The 15265-nt window shown below is 35.5% G+C and overlaps 1 protein-coding gene across 2 annotated transcripts; it reads left to right on the forward strand.

The window, feature by feature from the left end:
* The first annotated feature begins 1532 nt into the window (after window positions 1-1532).
* Window positions 1533-15047, forward strand: ndel1a (nudE neurodevelopment protein 1-like 1a). 2 transcript variants are annotated; one of them, XM_036217075.1, is made up of 9 exons: window positions 1533-1691; window positions 3001-3103; window positions 5002-5155; window positions 9439-9587; window positions 9726-9862; window positions 10006-10182; window positions 10855-10949; window positions 11034-11179; window positions 11304-11832. In XM_036217075.1, the coding sequence occupies exons 1-9, from the start codon at window positions 1649-1651 to the stop codon at window positions 11446-11448; spliced, it is 1149 nt and encodes a 382-aa protein (XP_036072968.1). In that variant the 5' UTR covers window positions 1533-1648; the 3' UTR covers window positions 11449-11832. The 2 variants fall into 2 exon arrangements, with proteins under 2 accessions (XP_036072968.1, XP_024141378.1); XM_024285610.2 differs by lacking the exon at window positions 11304-11832 and adding an exon at window positions 14146-15047 and having other exon boundaries at window positions 1534-1691.
* The last annotated feature ends 218 nt before the right edge of the window (window positions 15048-15265 follow it).

The following is a 15265-nucleotide window of genomic DNA, read 5'->3' on the forward strand; positions in this document are numbered from 1 at the left end:
GCTTGTGCACTTTTCTATTGCGACTTACTACCAGGAGGGGGCGCCAAAAACACAGACAGATGTTCCTTTATAGACAGGATTGACACATTTTTTTCTGAAATTTTCTCCAAATGCATTATTACAAGTTATAAATATTTTTTTAAAAATTGGACTCCCCTTTTTGAAACCAAACTTTAAAACAATTGTATCAAACTTTGTCTTATTTTTTTTTTCACTTGAAAACAGTCATTGCCATTTCTGTTTTTTCAAATAAATAAATAACTTGTGTTGATGTTTTACAAAATTATTTAAATGACTTTTTCTCTTCTTACAATTTACTGGATTATCCCTTCAAGCTTTTCTGTCCGATTTTGCTTACTCGTAGATTCAGAATCAAGCCTTGAAATGCCTTGAAATTACAGTAAATTTATATAAATATGTTTTTTTTCTGGGGAAAAAGATACATAAAATGATCTTAAAAAAATATGGTGCCTTGAATGGCGTGTATGAATGTGTGAGTGGAGGAATATGATTTGTGAATTGTTTTAGTCTAAGTGCTCTTTAAGCATAAACCAACTAGGATTGTAAAAAAACGTTTACTTTACTTGAGTAAAGTCATATTTTTTCAGAAATATTATTTATTAAAATAATTTGGATTTGGATAATGTGGATTTAAAATTCTCCTATTTATGTTACATTTGTAGAGTTTATAATTGCTGAATAGTTCCCAGAAAAACTATAGTTACTGGTGTCCTCAATCTTCCATGAATCACCCTCTTTATCCCCTGAATCTTTTTCAGGTTCACAGGGCTACTGGAGCTCACCAACTGCCTTTAGGAAAAGCAGAATGCCCACCGAACAGGTCGCCATGTGTTACAGGGATGCTCTCACACATGCACACTCATATGAACACCTAGGAACAATTTATAATCACCAAATAACCCATGTTTTTATACTGTGGGAGGAGAAATCCCACACATGCATGCAGAGAGCATCAACACCGAAAGGACCCAGCCGGGATTTGAACCAGAGCCTTCTTGCTGTGAGGTGAGCTTCAAAGTCAATCAATTAAAAAAAGAAATCTGTTTAAAACAATTATTTGAAGCCAATACTTTTGTGAATGTTGTTTATAAACATGTTTGACCATAATTTAAGTCAGCTGCGTTTCACAAACAGGCCTGCAGGGGGAGTAAAAGCATTAATAAACAAGCTGTGACGTGAGGGGGCGTGTCTGTTGAGTTTTTTTTAAGAAAGCTTTATTTAAAAAATGCTATTTTTTGCAATTCTGCTGAGGTTAAAATAGTTAAAAAATATAGTCATTTTTTTAATCTCATTTCCCTTTTTTAAATCAATTATTCCCGAACTTAATTATTATTTCAGAGTCAAAATAAACAATAGAGTTTGTCAAAACGTGTATGTATTATTTCCCTTGTATATTATTTATATCAATATGACTGTTTATTTAGTAATAATTGTATTTTCTCTTTCTAAATGAATCATCTGCCGTGAATTATGTTTTTCCCTCGGAGTTTGTCTCCCTGTCCGTGTTGGTTAGTGTCCGCCGTGATTCGCGCTCGTTCTCCGGGTGCGTTTCCCTTTAAATCCCGCTGATCTCAGCTCCTCTGAGATCACCAGACAGCAGAGGACGAGGCGGCAGCACCATGGACTCATGACCAACACCGCCATCGGATGCTATGACCACACACCTGCAGGTGCGGCTCTATCTTAAATCAGCTCCTGTCCTCTATAACGTATTTATTTTACAACATTGCGAACATCATCGCTGATTACCGAATAATCGATTGCTGATGCACACCCAGTTTGACAGCCGAGCGCAGCGTAATCTCTCAGGAGCTCATTTATGTTTCCTTAAAATCGCAGCAACATTATACAAATATAAATTATAATATTTACATCTTTATTATTGTTATATTCTATTGATTTATAGGCAGAGATATCCAGGCCATAGTTGTGACTGTTCCCATGCTGTGATGGATGTGGTGTTCACCATATTGACATTTTTGAAAGGTTTCATTTGACATGCACGATTGACCTTCTAAAAACGCTCATGTTAAATTAATTGGATTTAGCTAAAAATGTGGAAGGAAAAAACACATTTGGCAGTGATTACGGCTGAAACCACATTTCATGTGGTTATATTTAAGGTAATTATTAATTTAATATCAGAATTAAATGTATCTAGGCCAACTAGTTGTTCTTAAACTCAATAGAGAAAGACAATAAGCATTTAGAATGAGGTAATTCTCTTAAAAAAGTGTTTCAACAAAGATATTTTTTAACAATAAAACAAACATTTATATGGAAGCTAAATATTTAACTTAATTGCTTAATTTAATTCCCAAGTAAAATTTGATCACCTAGAATTACAGCCTTTGTATCTTTTATTATTATTATTTGCCTTAATTTATGATTATTTTGGTGGTGTTGGAGCATGTATACAAAAGTAGTAGTAGAGCTACAAAAATCACCAGTTTTGTGTGTCGATGTTTTCGAAAAATATGTATCCTTGTTCCATATGCTTCAGTCTGCAGCTATTTAACACCTTGACACCTGTTTATGCAAATATCCCTCAGACCTTTTTAAAATTACATTTATTTAGTATCTACCTTAAGTCAAAAGCACGAATTATATCTTTTTCATCACTGGGAAAAAAGTTGAGGCATCAAGAGGTAGAAAAAAAGAAGTTGCATTTGTTTTTACAAAAGCTAATAATGATAAACTTTTTATATCTTGCACTATGTGATGTTATTTGTTTTTAAATAAGGTCTTTAAGGGGTTATATTTCTAACAAAGCAGTTTGTTATATATATTGTAGGAAGATCTTTCTTGCTTGGTTTGCAGAAATATTCTGGGAGTTTAAATGAAAATGTGTTTTCCTTAAGATGCCTATAACAAGAAATGTATATTATTGTTTCTCTAAGAATTCCTGTAGCCAATTTAAACCAGATTTTCTGATATATTTATGCCGTTTTAACCACTTTTCTAATTCTCCTCTTTTAGATTTGCTCATCATGGAAATGGATATCGATATGATGCCGTCTTTTTCCTCAAAGGAGGAGGAGATTGACTTCTGGAAGACTCTTTCCTTCAAGTACAAGAAAGGGTAAGTAAATACCACATGATACCTTTACTCCCTGTTCCTTCAGAGACTTTAGTGAGTTGATTATTTCAAAGTTAAACTTTATTTTCTTGTATTTTTGTTGATTATGACAACATATTAAAGGATTGCTTTCTCAATTATTTATACAACTCATTTAACATCAAAATTTTACATTCAAAATCCATTCGGGTCAGGAACAACCCACAACATGAAACTTTAATAGTGTTTAAACTGTTGATTCTGCAGCAGTCTGAACATCGGAGGTGCTTAGTTTGATGTAACTCTTAAGGCTGATGTTATTCGCATATGTGACCAAAAACTGATCAAATTCAAGCTGATGCTTATTGTTGCATTAGCCACATACATTTTAATGCATTTAAGGCTAAATCTTGTTGGTTGCACAGATTTTAAGAGGTAAATGTAAAAACTCTACCAACCAGCACAGTGGATATTTTAAGTGTGGCTATATTAAGCCATTACTTATTTTACATTCATGCAAGTCCAAAGCTGAAAGGGTGATGCTTTTACATATTTTAGTCAAGGCCTCCAAGCCCTAACCTAAACCCTTCCTCCAGGTCCTGACCCTAAACCCTTAACAAAATAAAAAAAGAGAAACTTCAAACTCCTAAATAATCCCTCCTGAACTGTCAGCCTAAAGAAAGGATCTAAGAAATATGTTTTTGTCATGCTTTTGATGCTAAGAAGTAAATGTTTTACTCATTTTTTTTCTAAAACTTTTTACATTTTATTAATTTAATTTTGCATGGTTCAATTTTTCTTACACATCTGCAAAGAATTCACTCCAACTGTTCCCAATAACACATTGCCCTATATTTATATCTAACTGATTAACTAGAAGCTTAGTAGCTCTATTTTAAATGTAGAAAATATGAGTCGTCTTCTCAGTACAAACACCTTTTTCCCTTCAGTCAGTAACCGGCCTGCAGTTCCAATGACATTCTTTTGTCTGACCAGAATAAAAGGACAACGGATCCTCTGAAGGAAACTAGTTTAGGCCCACGCCCCGTTACATAAGCGACCGAACACGGCAAACTTCCTGCAAAACAAATTCCAGGTGTTATCTGAGGAATCTGTGTTAATGCTCCAAAAACGTACATAATCAGATTGGTATTCAGTTATGCAATAATCTCTATATGAAGAAGCTTCACGTAAAAGCAGAAACTGCAAAGAATAGCCTCTTTTGTTGGAGTGTTTTCTCCTCTAATTGCATTATACTAACTTAGCTGCAATTTGTCTGCAAGTTGCTTTAACTGAAAAAAACTTTTGCAAAATACTGTAACTTTGTTTCTGGAATTGCAGGTTTAGTTTTTTTAGCTTTTTCACTTATGCGTTGGTTGTGAAAATGTTTTTTTTATTAAGTATGTTAACATTACTGTTCTTTTTTTTTTTTACTATTTGCTATTCAAAAACGTTAAGATAAGCCAAAGAAAACAAGATGTATCATTTTGTTTTAAAAACATAGGTGGAAGTGACTGACAGGTCAATGAACAATACTTCTGTATTCATGATCTTATTTTTTTTATTTTCCTGCAAATAACATCTCAGAAATAAAATAATCTAAAAAAATACTGCCTTCATTTATCAGTTTTCCAAAGTAATAATCAGCCTGTGCATCCTACAAAAGTCATAATTTTTAATTAGTAATAATGTGACCTCCTTTTTTTGCTGAATTTAGATCATTAATAATCAGAGTTCAGAACACAAACTGCATTTCAGAGAATGGTATGTAGGTCAGAGCGTCTATTCACATAAGTATAAAAAATTTAAGTTAAAAAGCAGAATGATCTTCAGCTAAGTTGATGAATGCTTCCACCTGCTGTTCTTTTTTTCTCTGACCTCCTTCTGTCTAAAGTTGTCTAATGACTCCTGTTTTTCTGCAGCTGTGAGGAGGCGCAGGAGGAGCTGCTGGAGTTTCAGGAGGGAAGCCGGGAGCTGGAGGCCGAGCTGGAGGCTCAGCTGAGCCAGGCTGAGCATCGCATCAAAGACCTGCACTCTGAGAACCAAAGACTCAAGAATGAGGTGGAGACACTGAAGGTAAGGCAGGAAGTCAAGGATAAAAGCAGAGATTTTTAAAGTTTTCTACCTCTTGGCATAACAATACATCTGTGATAATGTGTTTTCTACTTTTTTATGAAGAAACTATAAATAGTGAATTACTTTTTCCTATTTTTTAAGGTTAATCAACATAGGTGTATTCTTTTTTGCAGTTTTAGTTGATTCAACTATAGAACTGGAACTGAACAAAGATAGAAAGTGCTTTATAAGTGTTCACCATTTAGTTCAATAAAGCCAGCAAAACATCTGCAAAAAGCCAGGAAAATATCCTGTTATCCACTATCCAGACTCTCTTCAGCCCCGTGGGGCACATTGAAATTCTGTGCATGAAAATCATGTAAAGAACTTGTGACAAAGGATTACTGTCTCCTGTACAAACTCACAGAGGTGATACTCCATATCCCTCTGGGTAAAGTCTCCTTCTGCAGATCGGGCCGTTGAGGCTCCGCCTGCACCTGACTGCCGCCCGAATCCCACGGCCCCCAGCCCCTTGTGGGCCCTCCTCCCGGGCCTAAGAGAAAGCGATCCCACTTAGTCTTTTGAGTTGACCTTGGCCGGGTCCCGTGGGAAGCCCAGCCACCGCTCATCTGCAAGCCCCTCCCTCAGGTTTCTCTCCAGGGTGGGGCCCTGCTGACGTCCGTCTGGAGGACGTAGCAGACACAGCCCCCAAGATCACTCAAAAATCTCCAGCATTATATAATGGTAGTTCATATTTTTATAAGGAATCTAATTTCTAATTTCACCACTGACTTTATACTAGTATGGCTTTACTGACTTATCAGATGTTCCTGTTTTCACCTTTATAAACCTGGCTTTTTTGTTGTTGTTGGTTTTTAAACCATTCTTTTAATTATCATGTGGAAATACTGAGAATTAAAACCCTAAAAGGATCTTGGTGATTCTGCTTCGCATTAAACGAGGACATAGAATCTGTGTTTAACAGCTTTTTAAGAGATGAATACAAAGGGACTGATCTTTTCCAAAAACCTTAGAAACAAACATCACAGAAAAAATTCCAGTTTGTCAAAAAGTAAATCTATTAAACAGTTTGGATCTATAGAAAAATTATTAGTGGTGTAGCTATTCATTTTACCAACTATTCACATCCTAATCTGTGGTTGACAATCCGATTTACTGATCTAAAATCGATCCAGCACATCAATACCTGGTTCTGAACAGTGCAGGTAAAGTTTTCCAGATTCCTTGTATTTCTTTCAAGAAAATACATTAAATATGCGTACAAACAAATATACAAGGATTATTGTCAAATCCATTCACATTTTAGTTTGATAAAGTTCAGCCTGTTGTTGTTTTTTCACATTAAAATAATACAAAGGGAACATTATTTGTATTGCTGTCACTTCATTGTGTTATTGCAATTAACTAATTAAAGGCATTTTAGTGCATTATTTTTTTTTATTGTAATAATCTCATTTTTTTGCATCAGATGGTTACTTCCGTGTTAGTGTTGGCTACTTCAGTCTTGTTATATTTTTAAGACTATTTTTTATGTATTTATTTTTTAAAAAAGCTGACTTTTTCAAACACAGTGTGTCGCATTGTCATGGTAACATCTTCCGCGCGGCACGCACCAACCATTCTCTGCTCATGCTCCGTTTTTAAAAAGTGCGACAGCTGCAAACAGCTCCGACCTGCTTCAGGAGGGTCACCTGACTCACGGGCCGTCACACCGACTGAGGTCACAGCTGTTTGCAGCACTCAAAAAGTGATCGTCATGAGAAGTTAAAAAAAAATCATAATTTCAGCGGTAAAGTCTACCTCTTAGTGCTTGTTTTTGTCCAGATGATAAAGCTAAAGTAAAAAAAAAAGCAAAAACAAAGTTTAAATAGTTGAATTCCTCTGCAATGTTTAATTTCTTCCTTCTTAGATTCTCTTCTCTATTTTATTTCTGCTTCATCCCAGTCTTTAAAATGATAAAATTCTCCCAAATAGCTTAAATTAGGCTTATTATTAAACTATAAAATGCCTCTCATGTCTTTTCTACTGTCTTGATGTAGAGGTAAACTGTGGAATAAGTCATATCACCATGGGATTAATATAAAGTCGGAGGTCATTTTTTTGTAGTTTGCTCAGAAAAGGGTTTTTTTTCCCCCTTTTTCCTTTTTAATTGTTCAAGATTAAAAAAAATCCTCAGTGGTGTCAAAGTAAAGGTTGAAAGTTTTATAACAAAAACAAACTCTTAAAACCACCTTTGTTAGATTTATTTTGAGCTCTTACGGCGCCTCAATGTCACAAATTTAATTATAAATTACCTTAATATGAGGCTTTTCACAGCAGTAATTGGGTTAAAAACTATTGTGATTAAATGGATTAATCAGACTAATTACAAGCAACGATTAATCAATCGCACCAAAATTAATCGCATGACAGCAATAATTATTCAAATATTCCACTGTATAGTCACATGTGTTTGTAAAATTCAGTGTTCCCACACATTGGACTGTAATGATGGTTGATCTTTTTTTTTCTGACATTATGGAGTCGTTGTTTTTACATTGTAGTCGAATAAATCTACCAGGTCTCAATGCTAACGGTATTTTCCAATTTTAATTAGTATTGATTTATCTTATTTTGAAACTATTTTATAATTATCTATGTTGATTCAATTCACATCCAGCTCGAGCCTCTCTGTGGTTTTCATGTTCTTTCTACACGTGCATGAACTCAGTACTTCAGCTGAAAACAAATCTCTCCAGATGCCTCTAATTTACCCCATAAGAGGGCATGTGTGCTGAAGTACATTAAGTGAACGAAATTATTCAAAACTAGCTACGTATTGGTGATCTGTTACCTTTTTACCCTCAATGATGCAACATAAAGAAAAAGATGTCAAACTCAACCGCACAAGGGGCAAAAATACGAAAAACACCTTAGATCGCGAGCCAAACAGGATAAACATTCATTGAATTAATTAATTTTTAAAACTTTAAAACCGTAATTTGAACTAGATATATAGCATAACCTGTGATAATGTTAGTGTGAATGCTGTAAGCTGAATTTGGCCCCTGAAGATGTTAGGGCTGATAGCCGAAGATGCTGAAATTAAATAGCTAAAAATACTGAAGCTGATAGCCAGCTAAAATATTAGCTAAATGCCAAATTAGCCAAAACATATAGCTGAAAAAATTAGCCTAAAAAAACGGGAAAAAGCTTAAATTAGCCAAAACTGCTTGCATGTAGCTGAAATATTAGCTAAACTCCAAATTAGCCTAAAAAAACCTTAGTCCAAAAGGTCAGCAGAATGCCAATTTTTAAAACTGTAACTTTTTAACATAAATATGAATAATAAAAAGGCAGGAATATTATTCCAGAATAAATCAACTTAAACAATAAATAACGTTCAATATTTTACCTCCACAAGTTAGAAATGAGCTCAAAATAACATCAGGCCATTAATAAGAATAAAATAAAATGATCTGGATGGCCGGATATAATCAACCAGAGGGCCGGATCTGGCCCCCAGGTCTTGACTTTGACACGTGATCGATACAATCCTTAAACTCCCAGTGGGCAGCACGGTTCGGGATGTCACTGTGAACTAAGATAGAGTAAAGTGACTGTTCAAATATGACGAAAAAGGAAGATTGGTGTTTTAAAATGCATATTATCCCAGAATATAATTAATTTCCTGAAAGACTTGTATAGTTTGTTCTGTGCAAAGTGTAAATCTGCAGAGCACACCTCTGTGACTGCAGAGCATGAAACACGTTCAGAAAATGAATGTGGTTGTTTATTTTCTTGGTAAAAATAGAATGTGACATGAAAGCGAGTCAGAGCTGACTGCTCTTTTCCTTTCAGTTTGTTCATGCTCCACTGCAGCAGCAGCAGCAGATATGGGTCAGACTCACAGACGAGCGTGTAGCGTTTACTGGGCTAATTGTCACAGAGCGCATGGAAATGTAGGTCACTCTTGATGAGTGCTGCAGACGTGGAAAGAGGAAAAAAGATGAGGATGTGTGTGCTTTTTCTGATTTTTACATTTAACACTGGAGCTTCAGTGTTTATGTTCTTTGATTTACTGTAATATTTTAATTGTTAACACGATAATTCCAGTAGATTTTGAAGGAGAAAAGCAGCATGAGCCGCTTTTCTCCTTCAAAATCTACTGGAATTATCGTGTTCACGGCTAAAAAGTAACAATATGTTAAAGATGTTGTGTTTCAGCATCACCGGCGATCCCTCCAGCGTTAAAGGGTTAAATTCTTGGGTAATTGTCCTAACATTGATCCCGTTCTCCTCAGGAGAAGCTGGAGCAGCAGTACTCTCAGAGCTACAAGCAGATCACACTACTGGAAGACGACCTGGGTCAAATGCGCAGCATCAAGGAGCAGCTTCACAAATACGTCCGAGAGCTGGAACAGTCCAACGACGACTTGGAGAGAGCCAAGAGGTGTGTGCGCTTCAGATGTGTGCTAATATTTGTGTTTAAGTGATTGAAATGTTGAATTATAGACGCTTTAAATCTACATCAGTTGATCAATTGGTCTCTTGGGATATTAGCACAGAATTAATTAGGTGCTTTTCTCAGAGCCACCATTGTGTCCCTGGAGAACTTCGAGCAGCGCCTGAACCAAACCATCGAGCGGAACGCCTTCCTGGAAAGCGAGCTGGATGAGAAGGAGTCGCTCATGGTCTCTGTGCAAAGATTAAAGGATGAAGCCAGAGGTGATTATTGACTACAAGAGCTGCACTGTCAGTCACAGCAAAGCTCATTAGCACAACTATTTGATCGATTTAAAATCTGAATTCCTGCAGTTTTCTTTTTTTTTTAAGGTTCTTATCTTTGCATTAATTGGATCTCTTTTAAGATTTGAGACAGGAGCTGGCTGTGCGAGAGAGGCAGGCAGACGTTAGCAGGATGTCTGCTCCCAGTTCGCCCACTCAGGACAACGTGAAGATGGACTCCGCCGTGCAGGCGTCGCTTTCCTTGCCTGCAACCCCGCTGAGCAAAGGTCTGGAAAACGCCTTCGCCAACACGCCAACAGGTAGCTCCTCCCCCTCTCTGAGCATTTCTTTATGCTTTGATAATCATCTTTCATTGAGTGACTCACAAAGGATGTGAAAATTATCAATTTTGCCCTCCAGGATCTAAAAAACAAAATTTGTATTTTGCAAAATTTTATATTCAATTTTACGTTTTTAATCTGTTACATAGTTTTTGTCATGATTTAATAGGAAGCAGACATGTATTACTGATTAATTCTTTGGTACAGTACAATAAAAAAAAAATCAAGTTATCAGATTTATTTATTTGAAAGGGGACAGTGCAATTTAAAAGAAAACCACTTAATAAAACAAGACAAAACAAATTTTAAAAAAGCTAGAATTAGCCAAAAGCCTAGTTTTCATCTTTGGTTTCCTGGCCATGATGTCACAGTAAAACACTAAGAACAATAAAAATGTACAAATGACATATAAGTTAAAAGATAATAAAATCTGGATACAATACTGAATACAAAATTACTGAACAGATTTGATTAAGTTAGGAAACAATATAGTCGGGGATTAAATGACTAACTCTTTTAATAACTTCAGTAAGAGGAAAATATGTTTAAAAGCATTACAGACCAAAAAAAACCTACCAAAAAATTTGGAACTATTTGGGCAGCTTTTTTATCATTTTATTTCAAAATAAAAGCATATTTTTTTCTTTTCAGTGTTATCCAATGGCTACGGCAGTAATTCCCCTCTGACACCGTCGGCCAGAATATCAGCCCTCAATATTGTCAGCGATTTACTGCGTAAAGTTGGGGTATGTCCGTCCTTTTTCCTCCTGTTGTCAGATTTTTCTTTCATTTTGAGGCAGAATGCTAATGTTTTTTTTTCTTTTTTCCAGGCGCTCGAGTCCAAGCTGGCCGCATGCAGGAACTTTGCCAAGGATCAGAAATCCAGGAAGTCGTACACGCTCGACAACGGCAACGTGCTGAACGCAAACACAGCCATCTACTCACAAGCACTGCACACCTCTTATTTTGACAAGGCGTGAGTAAAACTCAAAGATATTATTGTAGCCAAAGGTACAAAGCTGTTGTTGTGGTTGTTTTACCAAACCGCGTGACCAGAGAGGGAAAAAGAAAATCTGAGATGTGCATTTTTATCCCAGCAGGACTGAGACTGTCACATTCCCAGCATTCATTCTGGGTAATCGCCTGTTTGTAGTGTTGAAACTCAATTTAACCGTTTTCTTTCATCTCATAGAAATCATCAGAGCTGTGGTGGAGTGGAGCTTAAGCTTCCTAACTCATAGCTGATCGGAGGTGGTTTTGCTCTAGATCTAACCCTTCATTTCTAAAAGTCTTCTGCTTTTCTTAACATTGAAGTGCAATCTTTGTTGTCAGAAAACGTTGGGACTGGTGGTGTTTGGCAAAATTAATTCATACATTTCCTTTAACTCTTTCACTGCAGATGCATGTTGACCGTTATAATAATCGTAGATGGGATTAGATTTTCTAAATGTTTATTCTAGTACAAAGGTCGGCAACTTTTAACAGTAAAAGAGACATTTGGGCTCATTTTCTATTGATCAAAACCATCAAAGCGTCTTGTTTTTTTTTTTTTTTTAATAAATATGAATTATGTCTGTTTATGGAAACAACAAAAGCAAAAATATAAAAAGAAACTAGCATCTTTCACAATGGGATTTTTTTATGTTTTTATTTACCCTTTACCTTAGTAGATGCCAAATTAGCCAAAAAGCTAGCTTGTTGCATAATTACTAGCTAAACTGCAAAGTAGCCTAAAATTCCTCAGTAAACTAAATTAGCCAAAAAATGGTAGCATGCGTTGCTAACATAGAAGGTAAACTCTAAATTAACCTGAAACCCCAGTAGATAACAAATTAGCCAAAAATGTGAGCATATTACTAAAATATTAGCTAAACTTCAAATTAGCATTAAAAAAAACTCAGTAGAGGCCAAATTAGCCAAAAAAAAAAAAAAAATAGCTTGTTGGTTGATTAATAGCATGGGAATGCTTTAAAGAATTTACACAATTAATGCTAATAAAGAAATTCTTACTATAAAATTACTATTATTTTTTTTCTTTAGCCAGAGAGCCACCCTGGAGAGATAAAAGAGCCACATGTTGACAGTTTGCAGACCTCTGGTCTACAAAAGATTGTTGTGGTTCATGGTTATGATGAACCACTATTATGATTATGCAATTATTAGCAAAAATAAAAAAAACATTTGTTGTTTTTTCAAGACATTCTTTGCAGAGTTAATCCAAAATGGGTTTTGGGTGGGACGGTAAACCAACAATAATATTCCCTCATTCCTTTGTTTACACTCTCTTCTGCTAGCTTACACCTCCTCACAACCCCAAGCTAACGTTAGCGTAGCAACAAAAAATGGTGACAATGTTGGATCTTTCCAGTTGAACAGTTTTGATCTAGATTTCAGCTCAGATGAGGAAAACAAAGAGGTTCATGGATCTATTTGTCTGTAAGTGAAAACACCTGCAAATGAGACTTTTGATGCGTCACAAACCCGAGCCCTTTCAAACACATGAATACACTTTTTTTTTTATCTTTAATTAGATTATTGTCTGTTTTCACCCTTTAGCTGTTTTAACTGTGAAGCTACAGATGCATTCATGGTGTATTAGCCTGACTTTGACAGTAGTTTATACACTACATTGAGTAAAAGTTTTAACTTTATTGTTGTAAATATAAACTTTAAATTCACAACTTGGACATTGAGTCAGATTCTTTAAACTGTTGTCGTTTTTGCGCTGCTGACTCACTAAGAGCTTGAAGGGAAATTCCACAATACAATCCCATCATAACTGACCACAAATCAGCAGAACCTGCCGGACCCACTCGTCCACATTTCCCACATTCTGCTCCTTTTTTAGCCTGCAGTTGTGCATCAGCTGCTGCTGCATGAGATCAGCGTGACCTTGACTGACCCCGGGTCAGTGCTCTGCTGACGAATGCTTATCGGGAGGAATGAGTGAGAGTAGGGAGTGAAAACATGAAGCTTTTGTCAAACAAATAAATTACTGTGATTTATGTGCCGTTTTGAAATTTGACACTTTTAATTAATACGTGAACTCACTGGTTTAAAATGCAAGTTGTGTGTAGAGAGTTTTGACTCGATTATCTGACAAAAAAAAAATGTAGTTTTTGAGATTCTTATGAGTCATTAGTGTTTAACACATGCTGACTGTTGTTAGGGAATAACACAACTCACAGGTGTGTTTCTGCCACCTTGTGGACATGGAAACTGGAGAAAAATTAAACCAAACATGATCAAAAAAGGAACTAAACTTAGAGACTTATTCCAATAAAAATCCTGTTTTGTCGGTCTTTAACATGTTCTTGTAACATTTTTCTCATGATGGGAGACGTACAGTATATCAAGAAATTGAGATTAAAATTGAATTTCTGAATATTTCTTTATTAAATATCATTTTGAATCAAAGTGGTCTCCATATATATAAACATTTTATATATGTATATAAGTGCAGTTTATCACATCAGTCAGTGATACATAAAAATGTTTTTACAGTTTTTGTTGTGAAAACTCCTTACAGAAAGGCTCTTGTAAATTATGTCAGTGCATTTATACATTTATTTTAATTTTTTAACGGAAAAAATAAAAGATAATAAGTTTTACATAAAACACAAGTTACGTTTTTTATACTATTAATTAATTATAAGATATTATAAATAAATGCTATAAACAAATAGGGTAGATAAAATGCAATGTGAATCTAATATTTCAACAAAAAAGAGATTATTCAGAGGTGGGTGTCATTGTCAAACCCACTAAAATCAGGATTCATACATAAGAGTTCAATTATTGTGTTTGAAATCACAGTATATTTATACAATTATACACATTTTTTGTGTTAGCATCATTTTCAGCTCTGGAAACAATGAATTCTAGGAGCATTTCTTTGACAAAAGATTTGGTTTTATGGTTTTCCTGTTGGTTGTTTTCCAGCACGGCCGTGAACGGGCTAAAACCGGGCGCCATGGCAGCCGTCACTGCACCTCCCGTCTCCTCGTCTGCCGGCTTGGTGCCCCTGGCCGTGTGATCGTCTAAAGAGGGAGCAGAGAGCGAGCACGAAGGCCTCACCTGTCCATCTCTGTCGCTGCGTCTCCTCCATGTTGTGTCTGTGGTTCTGACTCGGCACTTGTGCTTCGTATCTGCAGTATACCCATCGTCCGTGTGTAAATATTGTGTTTACGCTGTTTGCTCACTCACTGGTGCAAAGACTCAACATCCGTCTCTTCCTACTCCCGGGTGACTCATGTTTCTCAGAAAAAGGAAAAAATTATGCAAATAGTGTTAGAAATATCAATGAAACCGTTAAAAATTGATTATTTTGTGTGTATTAATACACTTTTCCCACAAATGTATCTATCATTTAGCAATAACACCACTTTACCTTCTGCAGAGTAAAGAGTTTTTAACAGGGAGACATCCATACTGCTGCCGGGATTTACCTGGAGTCACATGACCTGTTTCTCCGTCACCTGTTCAGAAATGTGCGAGCTGAACTCCTCAAATGTTCAAAACCACCACCTCGAGCATAAATGCTGGACCTACATTTAACTTGACTTTGAATCACCAGTGGAGTGGAGCTGTTGTAGTGTTCAAACCTGTTAACCAGCATTTTTTTCTACATTTACATTCATGGTTTTATCCAACTTTTCATTCAGTCGATAACCGTTTATAGTAGGTTCCTAAAATGAAGCACTTTCACTTCATGTGAACTTTAATTCTTGTTTGTTTGAATGTTTTACATTCGTGCAATATCACCTGTTTATTACTATTCATAATGTTTATTTATTTTAGATTTCTTTAAGCATGTACTAATAAAAGATGTATTTATACTGTCAGTGTTTTGGTTTTTTTTTTTTATTTCAGAAGATTCTTAGAAAGTCTTGAGGACATTTTTGTCATTTAATTTTGATTTTTTTTTTCCTGATACTTTATCTGTTTTCATGAATTTGCAAGACTTTTTTTTAAGAGTTTAAACATTTTTAAAAGTTGCGTAATTATCATCTTAGCTCATTAAATGTGCCTAAAATCATAAAAATGCACTATAAATGTTTAT

Source organism: Oryzias melastigma, linkage group LG19 (genome assembly GCF_002922805.2).
Source record: "Oryzias melastigma strain HK-1 linkage group LG19, ASM292280v2, whole genome shotgun sequence".
In the NCBI taxonomy this organism is placed as follows: Eukaryota; Metazoa; Chordata; class Actinopteri; order Beloniformes; family Adrianichthyidae; genus Oryzias; species Oryzias melastigma.